This window comes from Clupea harengus, chromosome 1, assembly GCF_900700415.2.
Source record: "Clupea harengus chromosome 1, Ch_v2.0.2, whole genome shotgun sequence".
Classification (NCBI taxonomy): Eukaryota; Metazoa; Chordata; class Actinopteri; order Clupeiformes; family Clupeidae; genus Clupea; species Clupea harengus.
Genome location: NC_045152.1, coordinates 6,908,226 through 6,933,225, shown reverse-complemented (window position 1 = coordinate 6,933,225; position 25,000 = coordinate 6,908,226). Strand labels below are relative to the sequence as shown.

Here is a 25,000-nt window from a genome sequence, read left to right as displayed (position 1 = left end):
TCCATTCCCTTCTTCCATCTCTTCCTCTCTCTCTCCCTCTCTCCCTCTCTCTCTCTCTCTCTCTCTCTCTCTCTTCTACACACTGCTCATCCTCCCTTTTTGTTTCGCTCCACCTCTTTTTGTCCTCTCTGCCTGCCCACTGTTTCTTCCAGCCTAGTTCCTCACACTCATTTTTTTTTCCCAGAGATATTTTAGATTTAGTAAAGTCACCCATGAGGCTATAGGTTAAGCAAAGACAAATGTGTCTCCACATGCACTGAGGACCTCTTGCCTCTTGCCGTTTTTCATAATAACAATAATAAGTAATTTTTATATAGCGCTTTTCTAAATACTCAAAGACGCTTTCATGGCTGTATCAGAAGGATGAATTTGTATGTGCATTTGTGTCGGTGTGTGTGTGTGTGTGTGTGTGTGTGTGTATGTGGGTGAATTTCATGGAACTTAGTCACCCCATATGTTCCAGTATCACTTCCACCTCTCAGGTAGTGCCCCCCATCCCCCCCCCTCCCAGGTCCTGGTGTGGCCTCCCAACCCTCTTACCCCCCCTGGCCTCTATGACTGCAAAAGCAGTTCCTTGCCTTGATGTGATGTGCTTACTGTTTTCGTAACTCTGGGGAAATCGGAGCAATGGTGAAGAAATACACAGCAGGGGTGATGAGCAACATGGCATGTAGTCATGTGATCAGTGAACAACATGGCATGTAGTGATGTGATCAGTGAACAACATGGCATGTAGTCATGTGATCAGTGAACAACATGGCATGTAGTGATGTGATCAGTGAACAACATGGCATGTAGTCATGTGATCAGTGAACAACATGGCATGTAGTCATGTGATCAGTGAACAACATGGCATGTAGTCATGTGATCAGTGAACAACATGGCATGTAGTGATGTGATCAGTGAGCAACATGGCATGTAGTGATGTGATCAGTGAACAACATGGCATGTAGTCATGTGATCAGTGAACAACATGGCATGTAGTCATGTGACCAGTGAACAACATGGCATGTAGTCATGTGATCAGTGAACAACATGTCATGTAGTCATGTGATCAGTGAACAACATGGCATGTAGTGATGTGATCAGTGAACAACATGGCATGTAGTCATGTGATCAGTGAACAACATGTCATGTAGTCATGTGATCAGTGAACAAGATGGCATGTAGTCATGTGATCAGTGAACAACATGGCATGTAGTCATGTGATCAGTGAACCTCAGGCTGACCAAAAGTGCTTCAGTGAAATGGAATAGGTTTTTTTTTTTGGGGCACAGTAACATCTGAATAGCTGATGCTGAGAGGGGAGGGAAGGGCTGCTGAACTAAACTAACAGTGGCAACTGGAGGCACACGGGAGCCATTACGGCTCCGGTCGGGCCTAGCCCATATCAGTCAGTATTTTGTAACTCCTGATTCCCGTCCTTGTTTGACAGGTTGAAGATGTCCTGCCTAATGGATTTTTACAGGTGGGAGATTTTATGGCTCGACAGTCACGCTCACCTTCAGAGAGTTGAGGAGTTGATGAACTGGAGCTGAGACAGGGTGGGGAGCCAGGAGGAGAGAGGGGAGCAGAGTGGGGAAGAGGAAAAGAGAGAGAGAGAGAGAAAGAGAGAGAGAGAGAGAGAGAGAGAGAGAGAGAGATAGGGAGCATAGGTCATTGGACTAAAACGGAATGAAATGGCATTTTTACACGTGTGACTACCACACATGAGAGTGAAATTCCTTCAGTGGATATTGTGGCGTCGTCTGTGACATTGTCTCTGCACGACCTTGTTTATTCCTGATGGAACCGTGGAGTGGGCGGACGTCTCGCTAACCTTGCTTGAGTGGGGGGGGGGGGCGTGGGGGTGGGGGTGTTTGTCTCCCTCCTCTGACTCAATCACCTGGAGTCACTGTCTTCAGACGGGAAGATGCAAATGTCTGCGTTCGTGTCCTCATGGGGAGGGGTCAAACTCTCAACATCCTTTTATAAGGACACTTGACAGGAAGTGAACCTTTTTTTTTTTGTTATTTGGCTTGGTGTGGTTGCTCTTGATGAAGCAGAAACCTTTGAACATGGCTCCTTGTTGAATGGAGAAATGGGGTGATACGGAGAGAGAGAGAGAGAGGGGGGGAGAGAGAGAGAGAGAGAGAGAGGCACTCAAGGTCATCTTAAGCCTCCCCTGTGTTAGTCTAGGAGTGTGCAGGCCTGACGTCAGGATCCTAAGATGTTGCATGGCAGTGAGCCGCCGACAAGAAAGTGTTCAGCACAAGAAACTGGGATATGTCTCCCCAGGCTGTTTTGGCTATAAATATCTGGCTCACATTTCTTTGATTTGCAAATTAGGGGGGTAGGGGTGGATGGGGGGGGAGGGGTGCACTTTCTCCCCCCTTTTTTTATCCTTTCCCCTTACCCAAGCCCTACCCTCACTCATCTCTCTCATCGCCAGCCCCGCTCTCTGACTGGAGAGGAAGGCGGAGGCTGCAGCTGTGTCATCTAGTCCTTATGTGGGCGTAACGAGGAAAATGAATGTCTCTCTCTCTCTCTCTCTCTTTCTCTCTTTCTCTCTCTTCTTTTCTCCCTTTTCATCTCTCCATTGCCCTCTCTCTTTTTCCTCTTCTCCCTCTCGTTTTGTCTCCCCTCTCCTGCTCTCCCTGATTCTCCACTCCCCTCTCCATTTTCTCTCTCTCTCTCCTCACCCTCACCCCCCCCCCCCCCTCTCTCTCCTTCTCCCCTTCTGAAACGCCATGACCAATCAAAGACTTATCTTATCTCACAACTTCAAAAGTGCCACTGGAGTCTCAGTGGCATGGCAGATGAAGCCCGGGATGTGATGGCAGCATTGGCACCCTGCTCATACGATGGAAAGAGAGAGGGAGAGAGAGAGAGGGAGAGAGAGAAAGAGAGAGAGAGATACGTAGAGATACAAAAGGGAGGAAGAAAGGCATAGGTTGAGAGCGAGTGATGGAGATAGAGGGAGACAACGGGCAGGAAGAAAGAGAGAGGTGGAGAGGGAAAAGTGAGGCACTTGAAAGGTTGCACTATAAAGCTAAAAGACTGAAAGGGGAGGCGGAAGTGCGGAGGCGTGAAGACGGGGCTTGTGGGAGACACTTTTTGGAGAGAGGAAAGAGCGCGTGCACGAGAGAGGGAGAGAGGGAGAGGGAGAGAGAGATAGCGAGAGAAAAGAGAGCGTGCGCAAGAGAGGGACAGAGAGAGAGGGAGGGAGAGAAGAGAGAGAGAGATAGCGAGAGAAAAGAACGCGTGCGCAAGAGAGGGAGAGAGAAAGATAGTAGGCTGTGACAGCAGTGTTTAGCACCCTACTTGGCGCTGCTTGGCATCCCCTGCTGGCCCACGCAAGGGAGCCACAGAGGGGGCAGTAAGAGGGGCAGTGAGACGGGCAGTAGGGAGGGGCAGTAAGGAGGGGCAGTAGGGAGGGGCAGTAGAGAGGGGCAGGTGGCCCATGGGTCGCTCACCTCCAGCCAGCAGCCAGCTGACAGGGGCCACATATGTCACACACACAACCACATGGAGATTTGTTCTATGCAGTCATCAGGCTCACCCACCGCTGCTTCTAATTAGAATGCGGGTGTCACACACATCTACACACACACTCTATCTACCTTTTAAGCGAGCGAATATGAGAAATAAAGTGTGCAAGAGAGAGAGGCTGAGAGAGAGAGTGCGAGAGAGATGCAGATTCAAGAGGAGTGTGTGAGAGAGAGGGGAAGAGAGAGAGAGAGAGAGATATGCAGATTGAAGAAGAGTATGTGTGAGAGAGGGGAAGAGAGAGAGAGAGATATGCAGATTGAAGAAGAGTGTGTGAGAGAGGGGAAGAGAGAGAGAGAGAGAGATATGCAGATTGAAGATGAATGTGTGTGAGAGAGGGGAAGAGACTGCATTATTAATAGAGCATGTCTGAAACAGCACTGGCCCTTTGTGCATGACTGTGTCTGCAATCAAGCGCATTCTCTCTCCACTCGTGCAGGCGCTCATCTTCTTTAGTGTGTGTGTGGTAGAGGGAGAGCAAGGTAATCCTCCCTCAGATAGAGTGTGTGTCTGTGTGTGTGTGTGTGTGTGTGTGTGTGTGTGCGTGTGTGTGTGTGTGTGTGTGCGTGTGGGTGTGTGTGTGCGTGTGTGAGAGAGAGAGAGACAGAGGCAACTGGGGTTTGCTGGAGACAGATTGAGTAGAGTAACACCACTAACAGATTGAAGAGATTGAAGAGTGTGTATGTGTATGAAAGAGAGCAAGACAGGTTTTGTGTGTGTGTGTGCTTGTGTGTGTGTGAGTGTGTGTGTGTGTGTGTGGCATCAGACAGCACTGAAGGGACCCTCCGTCTAATCTCCACCTGTGAACACTCTGATGCTGGTCTCTCTTGAAGAGTACCTTGAACCTGGACCTCCGGCGCTCCCTAGGAGAGCTTAGGAGCGCTCAGGCCCCCGACAGCCCCCTTACGAGAGGGGGGATTGGAAACTTTGAAACCCGCCGAAAGTAGGTCAATAACTTCCACAGCTCTTCCCGTGTTCCTCCTCAGCCTTTTGATGTGAATTATACAGAAAAAAAAAAACATTAAATGGTAATAAAGCATGTATTATTTACAGTGAGAAGGGGATTTTTTTCTCCTTTCTCCTCCTCCTCCTCCTCCTCCTCTTCGCCTCCTCTTCGTCTTCTCTTCTTTGCAAATTAATTGACTTACCCTCATTTTGTTGGTGTCGCAGAAATTCAGCAAAAAAAAAAAGAAAAGAAAAGAGATTTGGGGTTAGACTGGAGGAGGGTGTGTAATACTGTGGCCAGACGTTCTGAAAGGCCAGGCGTGCGATAGCAGGGTTTTTATTTAGCTCCAGTACCTGAGCATGTTGAACTAGCACAAGCCCTAAGTGGGATCCGTGGCAGAGGACAAGAGCAGGAGCACTGACCCAATTAAGTTTGACTTTCTTCAGCGCCGGCCACCACAGATGGCTCTCCTCTCGCTGCGCGTTACATAACAACTCCAAATGATCGTCTTTAACGACAACCTGCAATGGCAGAAACAGCAGGCTTCCATGTTGAGCTCCATGGGCAGCCTTTTTTCAGTAGATGGCTGTCAGTTTGTTTTGTTTTGTTTTGTTTTGTTTTTGTCATGAAGAAATGGTATCCAATCAGAAAGACATTGTATTGCTGTTACAAATCCTGCCCATCTTCTAAACAATGGCGCTGATCCCGTGAGAGGCTTGCTGGTCATTCTTCCAAGATTTATGCCTTTGGCAGAGAGAAGATCATTTAATACACTCCTAGCTATAGTGAAACCCAATGGGTCCAGACCTTTGAGGTGTTCAGTATATTGGCGGCTTTGGCAAAGAGAAATATTCACCGGTAAATGGAGGTACCCCCCCCCCCCCCCCCCCCCAATTTCAGAGCTGACATTTGCAGATTACACACTGGCATCTGGACAGACTCCTCAAAACAGGGACTTGGTGGGGTCTTGGCTCGTTTGTCGTGGGTCTGCTGCCGAGGCCGTGTCTTCTTTCACAGTGGAGATGGCGATGATGGACGGGCTCAGCTGATATCATACCTACGGCATACGGTATACTTATATATCTCATGGCTCTTCTCACCACTGTCCCATCAACCAAAAGACTGAAGTTGGTTGATGGATGCTGGGTGGAGTTGGGTGGCCGGGTGGTCGGGTGACAGGGCCAGCCTCAGAGCTCCGCGGGGATGACAGGACAGTGACCTGACTGTTCCCCTCAGTGTCATAGAAACAACCCCCCACGCCCTACTCCCCACTCCTTATGCCAGTCCTCTCATCCCAATGGGTCTATTCTAATCTGGCCACAGATGCTGATTTGACAAGGGCAAACCGTACAGACCGGAGGAGAGGGGTATAGTGTGAGTATGTGTGTGGATTTTTGTGTGTGTGTGTGTTTGTGTCTGTGTGTGTGTGTGTGTGTGTGTGTGTGTGTGGAGGGGGGTGGTGGGAGATCCCGTGATCTATGCCGTCATGGACTGCCTGTCTCGTCGCTGTAAAATGAGTCGTTGGCAAATTCAATAGTGCCCCTAATCAATGGTGACATCCATGTTTGTTCTTGTCAGAGTGGGTCATGGCATTGTCAGTTTCCTGGTCAAGGGTGGCGCTGGGGAGCACATGCCATGAGCCTGATGATTGTTACATAACACAGGACTCCAGTCCAGCTAGCCCCACAGTCACACACACACACACACACCCACACACACACGCACGCACGCACACACGCACGCACGCACACACACACACACACACACACACACACACTCTCTGTCAAGGTATTTCCAGTGCTGTGTGTGTGTGTTTGTGAAGAGGATACTGTAGGCCTCTGTATCAATACTCCGACTCTGTCAAAGTAAATAAATAGATGTGAACGGCTCTAATGGAGCCTGTTGTGTAATGTGAGTCTGAGCCCACGGTGAACTTTTAGCTGGCATTTCACACAGGCCCCGGGAATCATTTATTCCTGCCGGGGTGAAAATTGAGTTTGCTTGGTAAATGGGATCGCAGCGTCTGATAACCACCTGGGTTCCTGCTCTCGCTTACAAGCGCACGGTGGCGGCGGCGGAACTATCTACTCGCACCCGGTGCCACGTGCACGGATACTGTTGCCATCACTACCAGGGTCCAGGAGGGATGGCAGAAGCTACCAGAAACTGCCGCCACAACACAGCAAGGCAACACATAACCCCACAAAAGACCACCTAAATCCTTATAAAGCCTTGTCATGGGAGCTGTAGATAAGTGGGTACATGCTTTATGAGTTTGGGGAGACAATGGGAACAAGCGGGGCGATATATCACTGGGAGTGTGTGAGGTGTCCTGTGGGGACAATATGAGGTAAATGACTCCAGGTGATAGATTACAGGGACAGTGGGATGCAGCCGACTCCAGATCACTGGTGTTCCTGGTACCTTCCATGTGATACTGGTACTGCTTCATGTGTGGTGTGGGGACAATGTGAAGTGATTGACTTCGTTGAGTGGGGACAATATGAAGTGACTGACTCTTGGCTAAGGTGAAGAGTTGTGGAGACAGTGGACTGTATCTCTTGAGTCTGCATAGACTATCTCTGAGTAGGGCTGAACGATTTGGTAAAATAATCTAATTGCGATTTTTTAAAAACATTTTTTTTTTTTTTTTTAGACCACGTTTTTTAATCGCGAACGTTGCGGTTAGAAAATCGCGTTCTATCATATCGCAATTAAATCGCAAATGCAATTAATCGTTCAGCCCTATCTCTGAGTCTGCATAGACTACTGGTTTTAGTTTGTGACAATATGTCAGACAGTGCGCCACTTCAGATGTTCTTAATGCCACTCTAACCCACGAGTGCTGAGGCTCATGGGAGGTGTTTGCTTGTGGATCAGCGAGCTGCCGTGACTGCAGTAGGGGCGTGTGGTGTGGTGTGGGGGTGGGGTTCTGGCCCTCCTGGTCTCAGGTTGACGGTTTTGGCCATGGCCCTGGTGTTGGCACCCTCCGCCTGATGGACACCTCCCAGGGGCGCTGTTTGTCTGCTCCGCCATGGCAAGCGCCAATTACTCTGCAGTGTTTGTTGGCAACTAATCAAAATTAAATGGCAGTACCTATTAGGGGGGAGACTAGCCTGCCTGCCTGCCTGCCGGCCTCCACAGCAGAGGATGTAAATCATTCACTTGTTTTGTGGTGGTCAGTGACGGTGTTTAAGGAAGGAACCAAAACAATGAAAAATAGGGTATCACTCTGGCTGGGCTTGTGTGTGTTTTCCTTCTTTGACCCTTCCGTACGGAGGCATGGCTGAGTAGCTTAAGGCCCCCACTGAGCCCCCCCCACCCTCACATCTCCACATGGAATCTGATTTCACCTTCTACTTTAGCTCTCTGTTTTACTCCTTTATTTTGTACATGCTTCAATAGAAAGAGGGACAAAGGGAGAGGGGGAGGTAAGAGAGAGAGCGGGGGGGAAAGAAACAGGAAAAGCCGGATTACTTACGTCTTTTCACTTTTCGTCGTATTTTTCCACTTTGGTATATTAATTGTGTGGCTTGTGGTGGAATGTGATTTGATAAAGCTTTCCCCACTCGCCCGCCTGAGAGTGGAACAATAGAGGCTTCTCTTCTTCCATCAATCCGCCTCTCTCGCGCTCTCTCTCTCTCTCGCGTTTTTATTTCTTTTCTTTTATCATTTTGTAAATTATGAAAAATGTATCTTTTTTGTATGTTTTTTAACACTGTAATAAAGGGATTTAGACAATTCGATTCTCTCTCTCCCTCACACACTCTTTTTCTGTCGTTCTCTCTCTCTCTCTCTCTCTCTGTCTCTCTCTGTCTCTCTCCTTCTCTCCATAGGACCCTCTCAGCTCTGTAAATGTGCTCCAAACGTGCCAAGTGCACAGCCTGTCACAAACCCAAAATGAATCCCACGGCCAGAGCTGCATTGTTAATGGATTACTGGGGGTTGGAGGGGGGGGGGGGCAAAAGCGAGAAGGGGCAGAGCAGAAATATTGACACCGCATTCATGCTGCGGACATATTTGTGTTAGCAGTCGTAGCATCCCGACTGCTGCAGTCTGCGGGCTGGGGCCTCATCGCTGGCTGTAACCTCAATCGACCCGCTGCCGCAGTGCATACCATCAATATATACATCATTCATCTGCTCCCATTTAACCTGTAGCTGTAGGCCACGCACGCTCTGTGTCCTGGGCGATCCTACAAGCCTTAATTGGAATGAGTGACGGTGTTAAAACAGAGCCGGGCGGGAATGGTTCTGGGCCGGGCAGGGCCGTGTTTGGCTAAGATGGGCCTGGTGGTGGCCTGGACTGGGCTGTGATTAGTAATCTGATGATGTAAACATGAACAGCACCTTTGTGGAGGAACATTGCTCACTCACTGCCTGCAGCCAAGTCATAGACACAATTGGCACTGCCCTCCCCTTTCTCTCTCTCTCTCTCTCTCTCTCTCATCCCCCTCTCCCAAATACACATACATGTTGCGGTCCTCCATACTGTCAGTGTTTATTGGGAAGCAACGCCCCCCTCTCCAAAAAAAAAACGAAACTTTATCTGCTTTTGTCAGTTTACCCCTCCGGGGTTTTTGTTGCTCGTTAAAAAGTCCTGATAGAAAAATAGCAGCAACAACAAAAAGCCCAGCAGTGACTGTGAGCCTCGACAAGCCAATAGACAAACACACTCAAGCTGTCTTCTATTTTTACATTTCAACTCACACCAAAGCGTATTCTCTCTTGTTTCATTTGCTCTTCAAACAAATTGTATTCTAATGGGAGACTGCGTATATTTCTCTCTCTCTCTCTCTCTCTCTCTCTTGCCACGTTCCCTGACGCATCTCTCTTTCTGACCTTGTTGTGCTTCCCTTTCAGGCACAAGGAGGTTTACAGTGGGCGGTGATTATGCATGAAACATACTTAAAACGAGTATGCTTCATGCATAGGATTTTTATTTTTCATCATCAGTCCATTATTGTATACTAATTGCCAAGGTCTACTGAACAAGGTCTTGCTCTTGTACTCGTTCCTCTGTTCCTGGTTTAAGCTTTTGTAAACACTATCATTACCTCCCATTGATCTCCGGGCAGAGTGTCCTCAGGTCTTACCCTGCTGGGATCAGCACTTGCATGGAGATGGTGTGAAGAGGCTCTTCTCCCACTACAGGGGCTTGAGTGCTGACTACTAGGGTTGGCTGGAGTGTTGGCCCGGGTCCTTGTCTCTGAGTGCAGCTGAGCGGATCCATTCAAACACAAGTGGTTCCATGGGACCTCTCCTTGTTTGCTCGACTTGGTCGTGGGGTGGCCCCTCAGGACGACGTTAATATGGGCATTTGGAGCCATAGTCTCCTCCATCTCCTCCTCCTCCCTTCTTTCTTTCTCTCTCTCTCTCTCTCTCTCTCTCTCTCTTTCTTTCTCTCTATTTCTATCTCTCTCTCTCTCTCTCTTTTCTCTCTGAGGCCCAGGTTCCAATGAGCTCTAAATTACCGAAGTGGTCCCCGGCAGCCAGCAGTTTCAAGTGGGTAATTAATTGTCAATTAGGCGTTCAAGTTAGTGCTGCTGTTGGATCAACAACCTGGAATGGGGGAATTTGGTGCCGTGCAGATGGGGGAGCCTGAGATGCCACATGTTCTCTAGTCCCTCACATCACAGGCAGTCTTTGATGTCGGCGTGTGTAGTCTGAGCGAGCGCTCAACTGACTGTTGTTCATTTTTCGGCACAATTCCTTCTACAAGCCTAAACCCATTCAAATGACAGAAGCAGCAAATCACATATGAATATAAGGTATGTGATTTGTTGAGATCATCGTGCTTGTGGCAAAAAAACACACAATCAGCAGAGTTGGATGTAGGGGTGTTTCCCACTCATTTAGATAAACACTAGACATATCATCTGACACGTTGTCCGAGATGTTGCTAATTGGAACATTAGCAAGACACCTGAAAGATGGCGTTCGTTTCTTAACACAGGCAAGAGATGCCACACGCCTTGTCACCATGTCACCAGGCAAAAAAAACAATAAAGTCAAGAACTCAAACCCCCCTTTGGGACAGAGGTTCTTTAAAGAGCAGTGGATATATGATAGCGCCCATTAGCAGTAACAGCTCCAGTTGGAGTCGCATCCCATGCAGTGCACATGTTACTAGGTCCTGCTCTTTTGTGCCAAGTGAGCCGTAGAGTCATCCATGATTTGTCAACTTCAGCTTTGCCGTGCCCTTCAGAACAGAACTATGGGTCTGTGTGAAGAACGCTCCGCAGTCCATAATAATTACAGTCAGTGTTCATTGATGTATGATCCAGTGTGCAGAGACCCAGGAAAGATGTCATCATCATCATCATCATCATCATCATCGGGATCATCATCATCTTATGCCGTCACACAACACTTTCCCTCTCTCTCTCAATCTGTTGTTCTCTATCTTTCCCTCTCTCTCCCTCACTCATTCTCTCTCTCTCCCTCTCTTTCTCTCTCTCTCTATCCCCCCCTCCCCTCTCTCTGGAGAAGCAGTGCGGCGACTCATTAAATATTGAAAGAAGTCTGTCCTGAAAGGATCATAAATAGTCCTCCCATCCCGGCCGTGACATGCGGAGTGATGAACCTATTTTATTGAGTATTCATCATGCACGATCAGCTGTTTCTTAGCGCTCCCATGATGCAATGGGGCACAGGGCGACACCACACCGCATTGCCAGCCTTGCGCCGCTCTGCCAGAATGCACACAAGAGCTAAGCATGGGTTTGAAATGGGAATTTATGGGAGTGACAGCGTTCCAAAGGAGCGAGTCAGTTTAGCGTTATCCCATCTAATGGCTGTAGTTTTTACAAAGCTGTTTATCTTGCCACCGCTGATAGAATGCAGAAGTGTTGTTGTCTCGACAATGGATATGACAATATCATTACTGTGAGGCTCTTCTTGTCCCTGGGGTTACATTCTGTTGAGATGTGTCGCTAGTTGGAGGAGGAGGGGGCGGGGGGGGGGGGGGGGGGGGTACGGATGCGTGCTCTCACGTTCTTTTGTTAATTCTGGGGAGCTCTGTGGTGGCGAATTGCATCTTTTGTGAGTGACATTTCGCCAGAGCTCAATTTGTTTTGCTGTGTGCTTCTCTCTTAGTCGGTGGTGGGTCACAGTAATTGATTCACAGCGCACGTCCCTCCTCTCATCAATCAAAAACATGCTGATAGGGCCAGCTCAGGAGAACTGAGCCCCGGACCACTGCAGCAGGCAGAAAAAGAGAAAGAGAGAGTGTGTATGTGTTTGTGTGTGTGTTTGTGTGTGTGTGTGTGTGTGTTTCTGTGTGTGTGTGTGTGTGTGTGTGTGTGTGTGTGTGTGTGTTTCTGTGTGTGTGTGTGTGTGTGTGTGTGAGTGTGTGTGTGTGTGAAGTGTGTGTGTGTGTGTGTGTGTGTGTGTGTGTGTGTGTGAGAGAGAGGAAAGAGGCAAAGAGAGTGAACATGTTTGTGTGTCTGAGCGTGTCTGCAAGGACATGTTGGGGTAGATGGAAAGAGAGAATTAACTGAAGAGAGAAAAAAAACACAGAATAGAGGCACAGAGAGAGAAAATGTGAGCAGACAAGAATGGCCATAGCACAGAAACACACAACAGTCACGGCGGACAGATGGAGAGACTATGCAGAAGAGTCTTGGAGAGAGAGAGAGAGAGGGAGGGAGAGAGAGATAGAGAAAGAGAGAGGGAGAGAGAGAGAGAGAGAGAAGAGTGAACAAAAGGATAGTTTGGAAACGTGGCGAAAAGAGTAGAAAAGACAGAGGGAAGGATGGAGAGAGGCTTTGCCGCCCGCTAGTCCGCTAATCCCTGAAGTGGAGGAGTATAATTAGTGTTTAAGGAGCTGTGTGAGGGAGTCTTCCTCCAAAGCAATCAGGGGGCCCAATCTCCTGCTCCAGCTCCAGCACTTGACTGGGAGGAAAGTGCCACACTCATCCAATTCAGAGAGCGCCGCGATAAGAATGACATGGCGGGTATTGAATATTGAGCTGAGGTGAATCTCAATCTCAGCCCTTGACACACACTTGACACACACACACTTGACACACACACATGTGAACACACAACCAGTTGTCCTGTTACGTTTCAATCATACAACCTTAATTACAACCCTAACCCCAGTGGAGTTCAGAGCAAAGTATGCTGTGACTTACTCAGTATGTTACTTTGTACTGCACTGAACTTAATAGTGTGCATACAGTATCACACACAAAAACTATACATTTTTGTGTATTGGTGTATGTGTATGTGAAGGTGTGTGTGTGTGTGTGTGTGTGTGGGGGGGGGGGTGCATTTCAAGGCTTGGCAGTTGCTGTGACAGTTACATCTACTTACCTTTTTAGGATGAAGGTAACTCAGGAGCATGAATTATTGCTGCATTGTGGGATGGCCCGGCCATACTCATTCACACCCAGACAGACAGGCAGGCACTCACACACAGACAGACAAGCACTCACACACAGACAGGCGCTCACACACAGACAGGCACTCACACACAGACAGGCACTCACACACAAATGTGCTACTTTCGCAGGGATATACAACAACTGCTAAGCGACACTCACTCACTCTATCTCGGCTCTCTTCTTCCTTGACCCTCCTCAGCCTAACACCATTAGCCGTCATGATTGGCTGTCCTGGCAGTGCTCTGTGACCTGACTGGGGCATCATTTACAGCATTTACATGGCCGCAGAACTAGCAGAACTGCAATGAGAGAGACTTCCTCTCCTCTCCTTTTCCCGACCACATCACCGAATCTGCTGTGCTTATGATCTTCCACTGAGCTTCCAAATCTTTGCATGAGAGTGATTTTCTATTTTTGTCCTCTCTGTGTGAGATAATTATCATCATTTTAAGAAGAATGTGTAATCTGATTACTGACTGCATTGGCAGATAACATCAGCGGCTTCTCCTCGACTCCTCAAATATATGCACATCTTTCTTATTGACTTTCCCCAGTATCATCACTGCTGTCATTCCCCCCTTCTCTGCTCAGCTCTGCTCTCTTTCCCTCTTATCACTCACCAGATTCAGTTGTCTTCAAGTATGACAAATGTTTTTGAAGTGTCATTTTCCAAGATATGCACATGCCTGATGCGAGGGGTGTCTGCAACGCGCCTTCGCTTTATTGTGTTTCCTCATAAACAAGACAGTCGAAGCTCTTCCCCCCCCTGCTTTTAACAACGCTTATGTCTGCGGGGCACACGTGGCAGAGTTTCCATTTCCAGATGTTAACCCACCGCTAAAACAGTTTTGATTCACGGTCTTTACATTTTTCTAAACGAGAGCACACAGACAACCCATCATCTTAAACCGAGTCTTAAACCGCGTCTTCACCAATGGCAGTGAAATCCAATACCGAAGGTTTGTTTGTTGTAATTAGTATAATATTCAACAACTGAGTAGCACTTGTATTTTCCTGCAGTGTCACAGCATTTTACATGTTTTTTTTTAGCAATTTCCTTTTTATTGCTCCTTGCCAATTTGCAATAGGAGTGAAATAGCATTTAGGTAAATCCCAGGCCTGCTGTGCCGCGATGGACTCGCCTCTCCCGATTTTTCCACACTCATTAGGCTCTTAAGAGCGGGAGTGTGGCGAGAGTATTTCCACCCTGCAGGGAGACACATGCAAATCTCCCTGTGCCTCGGCTATAGATTAGCCATGCTTTCTCGTGCCACACCCTTTGGTTTCACAGTGAAATTACATCTAGCCGACAATGCAAAGTGCTAGTATCCCCCAAACCTAGTAAATATGCGTTTGGAAAAGGGGTTTATGACTTGCGCACCATGTTATGGGCTCAGTAAACAAGAGCGGTTGAGTAATGTAATCCACTACGTGGTCTCTATTCATCAGATGCTGTTGTTCCCAAGCACCGTGTTAATACAAGGGCATGTCTTTACAAGAAGGGGTTGTGCGTTGGCATGCGTAGCCTAAGACCTTTACGCCTACAGTGTTTGGCCTCGCTCAGGTAGCGTTATACATCTTCCCCCAGCAGGGTGTGATTTCGTCTCTTATATATGAAGTGGAAGTCATCACGCTCTCAGAGGCTTCGTCGTTTGGCGGCACAGTAAGGGGATCCTCACATGATATCAACTGGAGCATGACCTCTCTCTGCCATTGCACTCCAATATACATATCGTATCTGAGCTTCAACTGATAAAACCCAACACCCATCAATCTTTCACACACATGTGAATTAGTTCATTGGCTGCTCAGTCTCGTGGAACAATTTCCAATCAGTGTTTTTTTTTCATTCCCCCATCCTTTTATTTATTTATTTAAAAATCCATTCCTTTATTACCTGTGTTCTTTTGAGTCCACCTGACTGCAGCGCAGGCACATCATGAGCTCGGCTCCACGGAGTCCCACAGGGCTGTGAAGCATCTGGTCCATTTAGCACCTTTATATGGGACACACGCAGCAAGCAGCAGCCTATACAAGCTGAGCTCCAATGTGACATTGGAGGAAAAAAAAAACATTACCACGACGAACGTATTGTTTGCTCGAGATGGAAATGATTGGCACTCAATGTTAATAATGTAATTAAGAACGCTAGGATGCCATTCATCCGGTCAGTGTTTAGCGCTGACGTGTGTTTTTTGTGTTGGCCCGCATTTTGTGTTGGCCGCATTTTGTGTGGCGTTTCTCACTGTATAAATAGCGCGACTGTGGCGCATGGCCTGTGGAGGCTCAACTCAGGGGGAGCCCGGCAGGAGTTAAATGGCAGACAGGCCTCTCGTTAGCACATCGCCGCGTGCGAGGCTAATCAACATCTGTTGCTGGGAACATTCAATCAGTGCCACTAATGCAGCTGGTATATTTTATTAAACGCCTTTCCCCCAAAATAGGAGATGAAGCTGCGACCGGAAGGAGCCGCTCTCAGCGACGGTTAATGACTGCGCCGCGGCATATCGCGCTTTGATTAAACAATGATTTGGACAGGGCTAATTTTAAACAAGACGGCGCTGTCAAAAAGACTGACTTTTAAACAGGGGCCGTTCCAAATTGGGAACGGAGCGATCGACTCAGACCATGCCAGTGTCTTTGCCCGGCTGTGCTGTCGCTCCGCTGCGTGCATTGAATTGCAAGGTGCGACTTAATTAGATTGATCCTTATCAGCTCTCACAGATGCCGTTAAGTGTAATCAAACAATGTGCTCTAAAAACTGCAACAGAAAGATCCATCTCTAACGATCCATCCCCCCAGCATATGCTCACAACTGAACAAGCAAAAGATGGAGACTGGGAACCCTCGGCTCTCTGTCTGGGTTTGTTAAGTTTGCCGTCACGTGTCTGTCCCCCATACACACTTGCGATACTCGTCCGTGGCGAGGACATTGTTTTGACATTGAGTCTCTGGTGCGAGGGCATGTTCTAAGCGGTGGAGGACAAGAGAGCTTGAGTGATCTGATGTCCTCTCTTCTGCTTGCTGTTTTCGCTCATTTTCTCATATCAGGGCAAAAAAAAATGTGATGCCTCAAATGTGGACATCCGAATGGTTATGTGGGCTCTTCATCCCCCAGTGGACTGTTGTGATGAGCAGCACAATAGACAGGGACAGGCGGGTTTTGTTCTCGAGCTGTATTTGGATGGAAAAGTGCACTGCTTTTTATTACAGTGAGACAATGGCTATCTGAAACACGGCATGGGTTTGAGAAACCCACAAAGGCTTTAAAGTAGCGCAGGACTCACTTAAATCTTATAATGAGACTTTTCTTATTTTTTTGTCCTTATTGTGGCATTTGCATCTTTCAGTGGCGAAGGAGCACATTAATAAATTGGGTTCAGCATATAATATTTTAGCCATTGGCTCTGCTTTAACGAACCCCCAGTGCTTCAGCATCCTCTTTAATTTGAATTTGGAATGGTGTTTTGAAATCTTCAGTTAACATGACCTCAAAGGATATTTTTGTTTGTACAATATAAATGAACTCTCTCTCTTCTCTTCTTTTTTTCTTCCCCTCTCTGTGCTTCCTCTTCTTTTTCTCTCCAGGATGTGAAGTCCACATTCTTCCAGTTCGGGGCCTCCATACAGCAGGAAGCTCTCCTGATGCTCAACATCATGGAAGAGTACGACTGGCACATCTTCTCCATCGTGACCAGCAAGTTCCCCGGCTACCAGGACTTCATCAACATCCTTAAGACCACCGTGGAGAACAGCTTTGTGGGCTGGGACCTGCAGCACATCATCAGCCTGGACGCGGTGGACGGCGACAGCAAGGCGCCGATCCAGCTGAAGAAGGTGAACTCGCCGGTGATCCTGCTCTTCTGCTCCAAGGACGAGGCGGCCATCATCCTGGAGGAGGGCCGCTCCCTGGGCCTGACGGGCTACGGCTTCATCTGGATCGTGCCCAGCTTGACCACCGGCAACCCGGATATCACCCCGAACGAGTTTCCCTCAGGGATGGTCTCCGTCTCCTACGACGACTGGGACTACCCCTTGGAGGCGCGGGTGCGTGACGGCCTTGGGATTATTACTACAGCGGCGGTGGCCATGTTGGAAGAGTACGGGGACATTCCGGAGGCCAAGACCAGCTGCTACGGCCCCATGGAGAAGGCCAAGTTACCAGCCAGCGCTCTGCACAAGTAAGTGGATGTGTGGGGCTATAGGTATGTTATGTGTAACAGAGGCAAGCTAAGGTGTTGTCTCACACCTTAACCCTCAGGACGTCTGTCAGCTGGAAAACTACTGGTGGTGGGCCTTCGGATTTGTGTGCTGAGAGTTTGACTAAGAGCGTGTTTACCCTCTTTTTCTGTGTCGGAGACATTTAAAAAGGAGTTAGGTAAAAGGATTTCAAATATGCATTTCTGTGGAAAATATCAAACAAGTCAGTTAAATGGAGAGAGAGGAGGAGGAGAAGAGGGAGGGAGGGAGGGAGGGAGGGAGGGAGAGACAGAGAGAGTGCAAAAGAGAAAGAAAGTTAGGGAGGGAAGGAGGAAGCGAGGAGAAGAACCCCCTGGAGGTGTAAAGGGAAAAAGACATTGGACAAGCATACAGTATGCAAAATTCATGGTTCATCTCTGCTGTTGTACCCAAGTGTACAGGCTGGGGAGTGGTGGGTAATTTAAGAGCTGAGAGTGGCCAGGCAGGCATGCTCTGTAATCAAACAGGGATGTTTTAGGTGCTCAGACACCCAAAAAAAGAGCAGGCCCATCATGGTGGGGTGAGTTGGCACATCTCACCTCGCCTCCCCTTCTCTCCGCTCCGCTCTGCTCCGAGCTCCCTGGGGGAATTGCAAAACTCCATTGCTTTTAATGAGCTCCGCTTCAACACACTGCTTCCTGAAAGAGGGGAAAGCATTCGAGAGGCAGAGAGAGAGAGAGAGAGAGAGAGAAAAAAGACTGACACTAAGATAAAGAGAGTAATTGAGGTAGAGAGAAAGAGACGGAGAGAGAGAGAGAAAGAGAGAGAGAAAGACAGAGAGAAAGACGGAGAGAGAGAGAGAGAGAGAGAGAGAGAAAGAGAGAATAGAAGCAGCGGGGGGCTCTCAGCAAATGCATTTTGAGAATGCTCCAGAAAAAAAGACATGTTTGAAGAGCTCTTGATAAGAGCGTGCATGCATTTTGTTCCCCATCCTCCAGCCGCCTTCACTCTACAGTGAGGATCTGAAAAGCCTGTCCCCGTGCCAACGCTGCCCTGCCAGTCTCGAGTCTGGATACCCATATGCGCCGGCTGGCACGCTTCGCCAGCGCGGCTCCAAGGGGAGGTGGAAGGCTGACGGAAGGGGGGGGGGGGAGAACGAGTTGCCCCATATACGGCCCGGGCAGTGCTGCCCGAGGTAGTCAGCCAGGTGTCCAGAACACATTAATCCATCTGGGCTAGGCGCAGATGGTGCAAGCAGGGGACAGGGAGCGGGGTCCAAGGGATGAGGCTGTGCAGGGAGCCACTCATGGCTGGCTGTGGTCGATTAGTATGGAATCAGGTCGCCTGGGTCATGTGCACAGTCAGGGAAAGAGGATCCTCTATGAGGAGCCATGGATCTGGAGGCAGTAGGTGGGGAAATGGGACAAAGGTGAAGACTGGATACACCACTGTGGTTATTGTTACTCGAACCAAATAGTGTTATGGGAATCCATAACAGGCCGTCATGTTTTGGTTATAGGAGAATTAATTGCACCTTGAAGGACTGTTATCTGTATACATTATTAAACGGCTTTAGGTTTGGTTCCCTCTACATGTGGCTAAACAATGACATTATATAAATAGGCAACAAAATATGTTTGCCAAAATAAAGAGGGAAAAAAATACTCCAGCAGCATTTCAGGTTCTTGTTAAAATGAAGTGTCAGAAGACGCAGTGAAATATATGGTCCCGAAGCAAAATATTCCTTTATGACAGATTTATGACTCTCATCGTGAGTGCTCTGAAAAGCGGACCTTAGCAAAATTTTGCCTTCATATATCAGTGACGAACACTGAAATTACCTGTCAACAGCGGAGGGGCACAGCGCCTCTGTCCCCCGTTCTCCCCCGTAGCGCTGGCGACTCGGGGGTACCTGTCAACAGTGTTCTACAGGGTCATAGATTTCCCAAATACAGGGCACTTTAAGCACCGCCGGAGACAGAGAGACCTGCCCACATCCTCCCCCGGGCATGGGGGGGGGGGGTTAGGGGAAGGAACGCCGCCAGCCACCAGGGAGACCTGGAGAACAATGGTGTCCCCAAACGTGACCTTTTTCCCCCGGACCAAATGGTAAAAATGACTTCTGTCATTGTCAGTGAGAGTGTGCAGCCCTAAGCGAGACCCGGCGGGAGTCTGGCACACAGCAGCAGCAGCAGCGCCCCCCAAACCGAGCCCGTCACTTTAAGACGGAGGAGGGCCTCTATGCCAAAACAAGCCATACATTGTCCACACCTGAAAGGACAACAAAATGAAATGGAGGTGCATTAAGGGTTTACATCTGGTCTCTGATCAGTGTGCCTGCAATGGTATTGCTTCCTTTAAAAGCTCCTCAACTGAAGGTTTTTTTGTTTTATTTTCTTAACAAGCACTGCATCCCGGTTTTTATAAGATATACAGGAACATGACCTCCTACCATGACGTCTCTGTCCAAGGCTGCGATCCCCCCAGCCTCTCTCCCCCCGAGCCCAGTCCTCACAGCTCCCCCCATCCGGGAGTGATCCGCGCCCCTGCTGAAGAGCAAGAGGTGTGCATCATGGGGGGTGGGGGGGGCAGCATGGGATGGGGGGTCTGCTCCGCCTGCGTTAAGTGCACCGGGGTGTGGATAGCAGACTCGTCGACTCGTCGACTTTCCCCGTCGGTTGGTGCCGTCCCCTCCGGTCCCCTGCCTGTGGTGAAAATGCCAGGATGCGGGACTGCAGCCCCACACTAATGCCACACATCAGGATACGGCAGAGAGCTCTGCCACAGAGGCCCCAGCGTGGGACTTGGGCACAGCGCCGCAGCTGGAGGCAACTGGCTAAAGAGGAGATTGTTGTTTTGTTTTTGTTTGGCCGGAGAGGGGATGACGTCAGTGGTTCGTTTTTTTTTCTTCTTTGAGTTGTTTTTTTTCCCCTCTCTGTAAAAATTCTTTATTGGTGAATGAATTTGATTAATGGCCTCAGAAACTGGGTGCTGAAGAACTCGGCCCTCTTTTGTTACTTTATGTGCCTATAAATAAACTGGGAGGAAGGGAGGAGGAAAAAGAACTGTGCACACACACACACACACACACACACACATTTAATTTCACATCAAAGGCCTCCATATAAGGAAACATAAGTCATTTTGTGGATATTTTTCCCTCCTTGCTTCCCTCTATCCCTCGGGCCATTGTAGAAGTCACCTTAAATTGTGCAGCCTCTTGTAGGTAGGCCATTGAGAAGCAGAACAGAACAGTGTCCTGTGATCTCGCTCTCCCTCTCTCACACTGAGCCATCTGTGCAAGCCCCCCTGGTGGCCAAGCTGGGAATGGCAGGTTGCAGGTGAGCTGCCTGCTGCCGCTGGAAATAGCGCTGCGATGAGCTCATGAAATGAGCCGTTAATCTGATGACTGTTGTGACAGCACCGCACTGTGAATAGCGAGCAGGCAATCCTCAGGAGAATCAATAACCTCATCTGAGCTGAGACTCAGATACTGAGCAGCGCACACACACACACACACGCACACACACACACACACACACACACACACACACACACACACACACACACACACACACACGCACACACACACACACACACACACACACACACAGACTCACACACCCCTTCCATTTCTCTTCCTAAATATAGCCAACAACAAATAAAGCCAGATTTGGCAAATTACTCAAAAGCATACTGTACATCCTCTTATTAGAGATTACTGCCTGCAGTATATAATTCTATACACATCCTAAGTATATTCCATTCTTCTCCTCTGGATCCTGTCTGCCATAACTTTTTTTGTTCTGAGGTGTATTTATTCAAGGAGGATTAAGACAGCCATAAACTAAGTCAGCGCCTGAACTGGGACAGCAGTAAAAGGCTAAATGTTTTTCTTGGAGTGGGAAAACAGCCCTGATGCTTCTAACTGCCCCCTACCGTCCCTGCCAGTCCAACTCCCTCCTACCCCCCCCCCCCCCCCCCCCCCCCACAATACCCTTCACTTTCCTTCCCAGCTCGTTTTTCTCTGAATCTTCTGTCGCCATATTGCCGCGTCCGGCGTTGTCGCTGTGGGTTTGTGTGGCCCACTTTGGATCTGATGCACTCAGGAGGGCGCTGACGGGATGTGCACTCATTCTGCCATCTCCGGGTCCTTGCTGGCACCGCATGCAGCACACAGCCCTGGCCTTCCCCTCCAGGCCCCAGGTGAAATCTCCTCCGTGGCAGGCTGTGGCCTCTTCGCCGGCTATGGAGCTCACAAATGGCTGCCTGGTTGTCTTGTCTGTCTGTCTGTCTGCCTGTCTGTCTGTCTGTCTGTCACGAGGCACTCTGATTTCCCACGGCACGGCTCCAGGGTTCGGCGCGCAGCACATTGTGAATCGCCATGAAACGCAGATGCGTCGTGTTAACGTGTTAACCGCCTCAGACGAGAGAGCAGGCAGGGCGCACTAATTGCTGTCGAGTAATTAATAAAATAGCCGCTCGGCGTGACTTTTTTTATTTTCCGATAAGATCGCCTATGCGTGGCCCCTTCTTGTCGGCTGGGCCGTCTCCTAGCCTTTTCGACGTGACATTGTGCGAGAGAGTTTAATTATGTTGATCGAGTGGATATAAGTTGTGGTTCAGCCGCTACTGCGCTGCCGTGGGCGAGGCGACTAGTGCTCTCGGCAGAAGTTATCTGGGCGCTAATTATGATGGCTCTCCCTATACGTCACGCAGAGACCTTGTGCCATGACTCATTAGTGTCTGCCCCCCTCTGTCTGACGGAGCCTAATGAAAGCGCGCTTTGAAGCCGACCCTACGCACACAGCCATCCACCACACTTGTCTTCCCTCCGCAAAAACATGCGTCGTGTATGTATCCCTGTGTTGTTTTTGATTAGTTTCGAAGTTTTGAAGTCATGTAGCGTAAATGCTCTGTTTCACAGTCTAGAGGATCGCTCTCTCCCAGGGGCCAGTGCGGTTCATTCAAGAACAAATAGGAACTCCATAAATCTGGTAAAGCCGATCTGACAGATTCTGGCAGTGGACAGTACATTATGTGCATATTGTATGGCTTAGTTAAAATCCAACCTCAACATAGCACATAGTTTGCTTGACCTGTTGTTTTTTAAACAAATACTCATCCTAATCTTAGTCTTCTTCTCTATCCTGTCACACATACAGTATGTGTGGAACATGATACACTTCCAACCCTGCTTTGGAATGAAAATCTAATTTAATTTTTAATACTGATTTGGAGGTCTCATTTCCTGTTTTGAAATCCTCACCAGGACAGGGGAGTAACTAGCTCCATGTCATGGAGTTGCTTAATGAAAATACAAAATAAATGTAGTCGTAATCTGGTACAGTTACTGAGAAAAAACGTGTAATTAAATTACAGTTACTAATAAAAATGTTGGTGATTACAATGGGATTACATGTGAGTATATTCTTTCGGGAAAAAGCTTTAAAGCTTATATGGATAATATAATGTAATATTATATAATATAATATAATTATGTTGCTTTGCATCTTTTCACTGTCTAGACAGGCTCCATTCATTTGGCAGTATGCGCTAAAATTCGGAGCGTTGTTTTTGATCCGTTCTCTTGTTTCAATTTGCAGTGCCTCTCATCTGTCAACCAGAAAGTGATCAAGTCAAATCAAACCAAACCGAATCAAATGGAATAAGTTACATTACTTTGATGAAAAAATGAACATAGTGTCATTACTTATTACATTTTGACCAAATCCCAACCTCAGCTAAAAACGATCCCAGTGAAGGAAAGGGACCAGGTGCAGTGTTTGCCAGTGCTTTCCCCTCTAATGGAACAAGAGCCTAATGAGTTACAGGTGAGCGGAACAGGCGCCAGGACGACCCCTAATGATGAAATGTAATTAGGGGAAGAGAGAGCTGTGGAGGAGATGGGCTGAAAAAGAGAGAGAGAGAGAGATAGAGAGAGAGATGGAGAGAGAGATGGAGAGAGGGTGAGAGGAGGGAGGGGAGGCGAGGGGAGGGAAGCTCATGGATGGGTCCCGCTGGTCCCCAGGCTGTTGTGACATTGGTCGAGGTTGGGTCGGGCCACTCGTGTTCTGCTGGTTCTGTGGGGCATAGTGACCCGGTCAGGTCAGACTCTGCAGCCTGTTCTGACAGTCAGGGGGAGGCACCATGGTCAACCTCTGGTCAGCCGGGCTCAAAATGCTGTGGTCCAACAGCGCCCAAAACAAACGCCCCAGCATGCATTGCTGTTTGGCGACCCAGCCTGACTCTCACTCTCTCTCTCTCGGGTTTCATGCCGGATGTCCTCAGACAACAGAGGTTTAGATTAGATTAGATTAGATTACATTCAACCTTATTGTCATTGTGCAGAGAACGGTTATAAAGCCAATGAAGTGCAGTTAACACCTAACCAGAAGTGCAGAAATAGCATTATTAGATGAAATAGTAGTTGGCAGAGAAGTGTGGGAAAAAGTAAGCACTACAGCATAGATTATGTTATATCTTAGAATGTGTACAGTGATAGACAGTGGAGAGGTACAACATACAAACATTATATATGTTAATATTTTACAGACGTATAGGCCTATACAGAGATAAGCAAATGAAAGAGTGCAAATGTATTTTTGTATGTACAGTATGAACAGCATATGTACATTTGGCTAGTATAAAAGTATACAAAATATGTATAGTTATATGGACAGTAGCATTATTTCAACAGTGACGGTGGTTCAGTCTACACAAAATATAAATATGGTGCAAATAACATGTTTGTTAAAGTTCTATAAGTGCAGTAATGAGTGCAGTGATGCTATTAGAGTGATGGAGTGGAGTTCAGCAGAGTTCCAGCCTCAGGGAAGAAGCTCTTCCTGGGGCTGCTGGTTTGGGAGGGGAGGGGGAGGGGGGGTGCTTCTGTGGCGGATGAGAGGAGGGTGAAAAGTCCATGTTAGGGTGGGAGGCGCCGTGGATGATGTTCCTGGTCCTGCCCAGGCCGCACTTGTGATAAATGTTCTTTATGGTGGGAGACTGTGTGCGGGTTAGGACACCGAGCAGATAAAGAATATATACGCACACAGAATCATGTGACAGACACACAGACACACAACACAGCACAACATGAATAGGCAAGCGTTCACATATGCACACACATAGTCGAACACACAACACAGCACAACATGAATATGCATGTGTTCACATATGCACACACATAGTCAAACACACAACACAACATGAATACGCATGCGTTCACATATGCACACACATAGTCGAACACACAACAGAATACAACATTAATACGCATGCGTGCACATACAGTATGCACACACATAGTCAAACACACAATACAACATGAATACGCATGCATTCACATATGCACACACATATTTAAACACATCACAACACAAAAAAAGGAATTCCCATGCTTTCACATATGCACACACATAGTCGAAAAACACTCACATTCACTTACTCACTCACACAACACCCACAAGCCCTTTGAGCCCATAGTCTGCTCTAGTGAAAGTTCTTGTTGCTCCGTAATTGGACTGGGGAAACTGCAGTGATGCAGAGTTGGGGAGTGAGGAGAGTCGCCTCTCGCAGCCAAGGGGCCTCCAAAATAGCCGGGGCCGAAAATGAAAGGAAGAGAGCGAGGGTAGCTGACGCAGGTCTGCCGTCACGACTGGAAACGCATCTTGCAAGGGAGATAGCGGGACGTATCGATCCCCACTCCTCCTCTCCCTGCAGTTTGATGTAATTGGATTCAACAATATATCTGTGGTGATTGCTAGCCAGCCGGGGCCCCTTCCCACGGTCAAGCCCCCCTGAATGGGGGCCAATCAATTCAACGGGGCCACTCAGCTATTCAGCCACCAGCCGTCCTCCCAAGACTTGTTACACAAATCGATCAGGGGGCTGCTCTTCGTCTCTGCCAGCTCAACGGACCGCAGAGCGACAGAGAAAAAGCTACCTTAGCTTAGCGT

The 25,000-nt window shown here is 48.3% G+C and overlaps 1 protein-coding gene across 2 annotated transcripts in view; it reads left to right on the top strand.

The window, feature by feature from the left end:
- Nucleotides 1–25,000, top strand: part of grin2aa (glutamate receptor, ionotropic, N-methyl D-aspartate 2A, a) — a 123,518-nt gene that overhangs the window by 53,384 nt on the left and 45,134 nt on the right. For both annotated transcript variants that reach the window (XM_031565986.2, XM_042703859.1), the window contains one exon: nucleotides 16,452–17,044. In XM_031565986.2, the coding sequence (XP_031421846.1) occupies nucleotides 16,452–17,044 (593 nt within the window). The remainder of the gene's footprint in view (nucleotides 1–16,451; nucleotides 17,045–25,000) is intronic.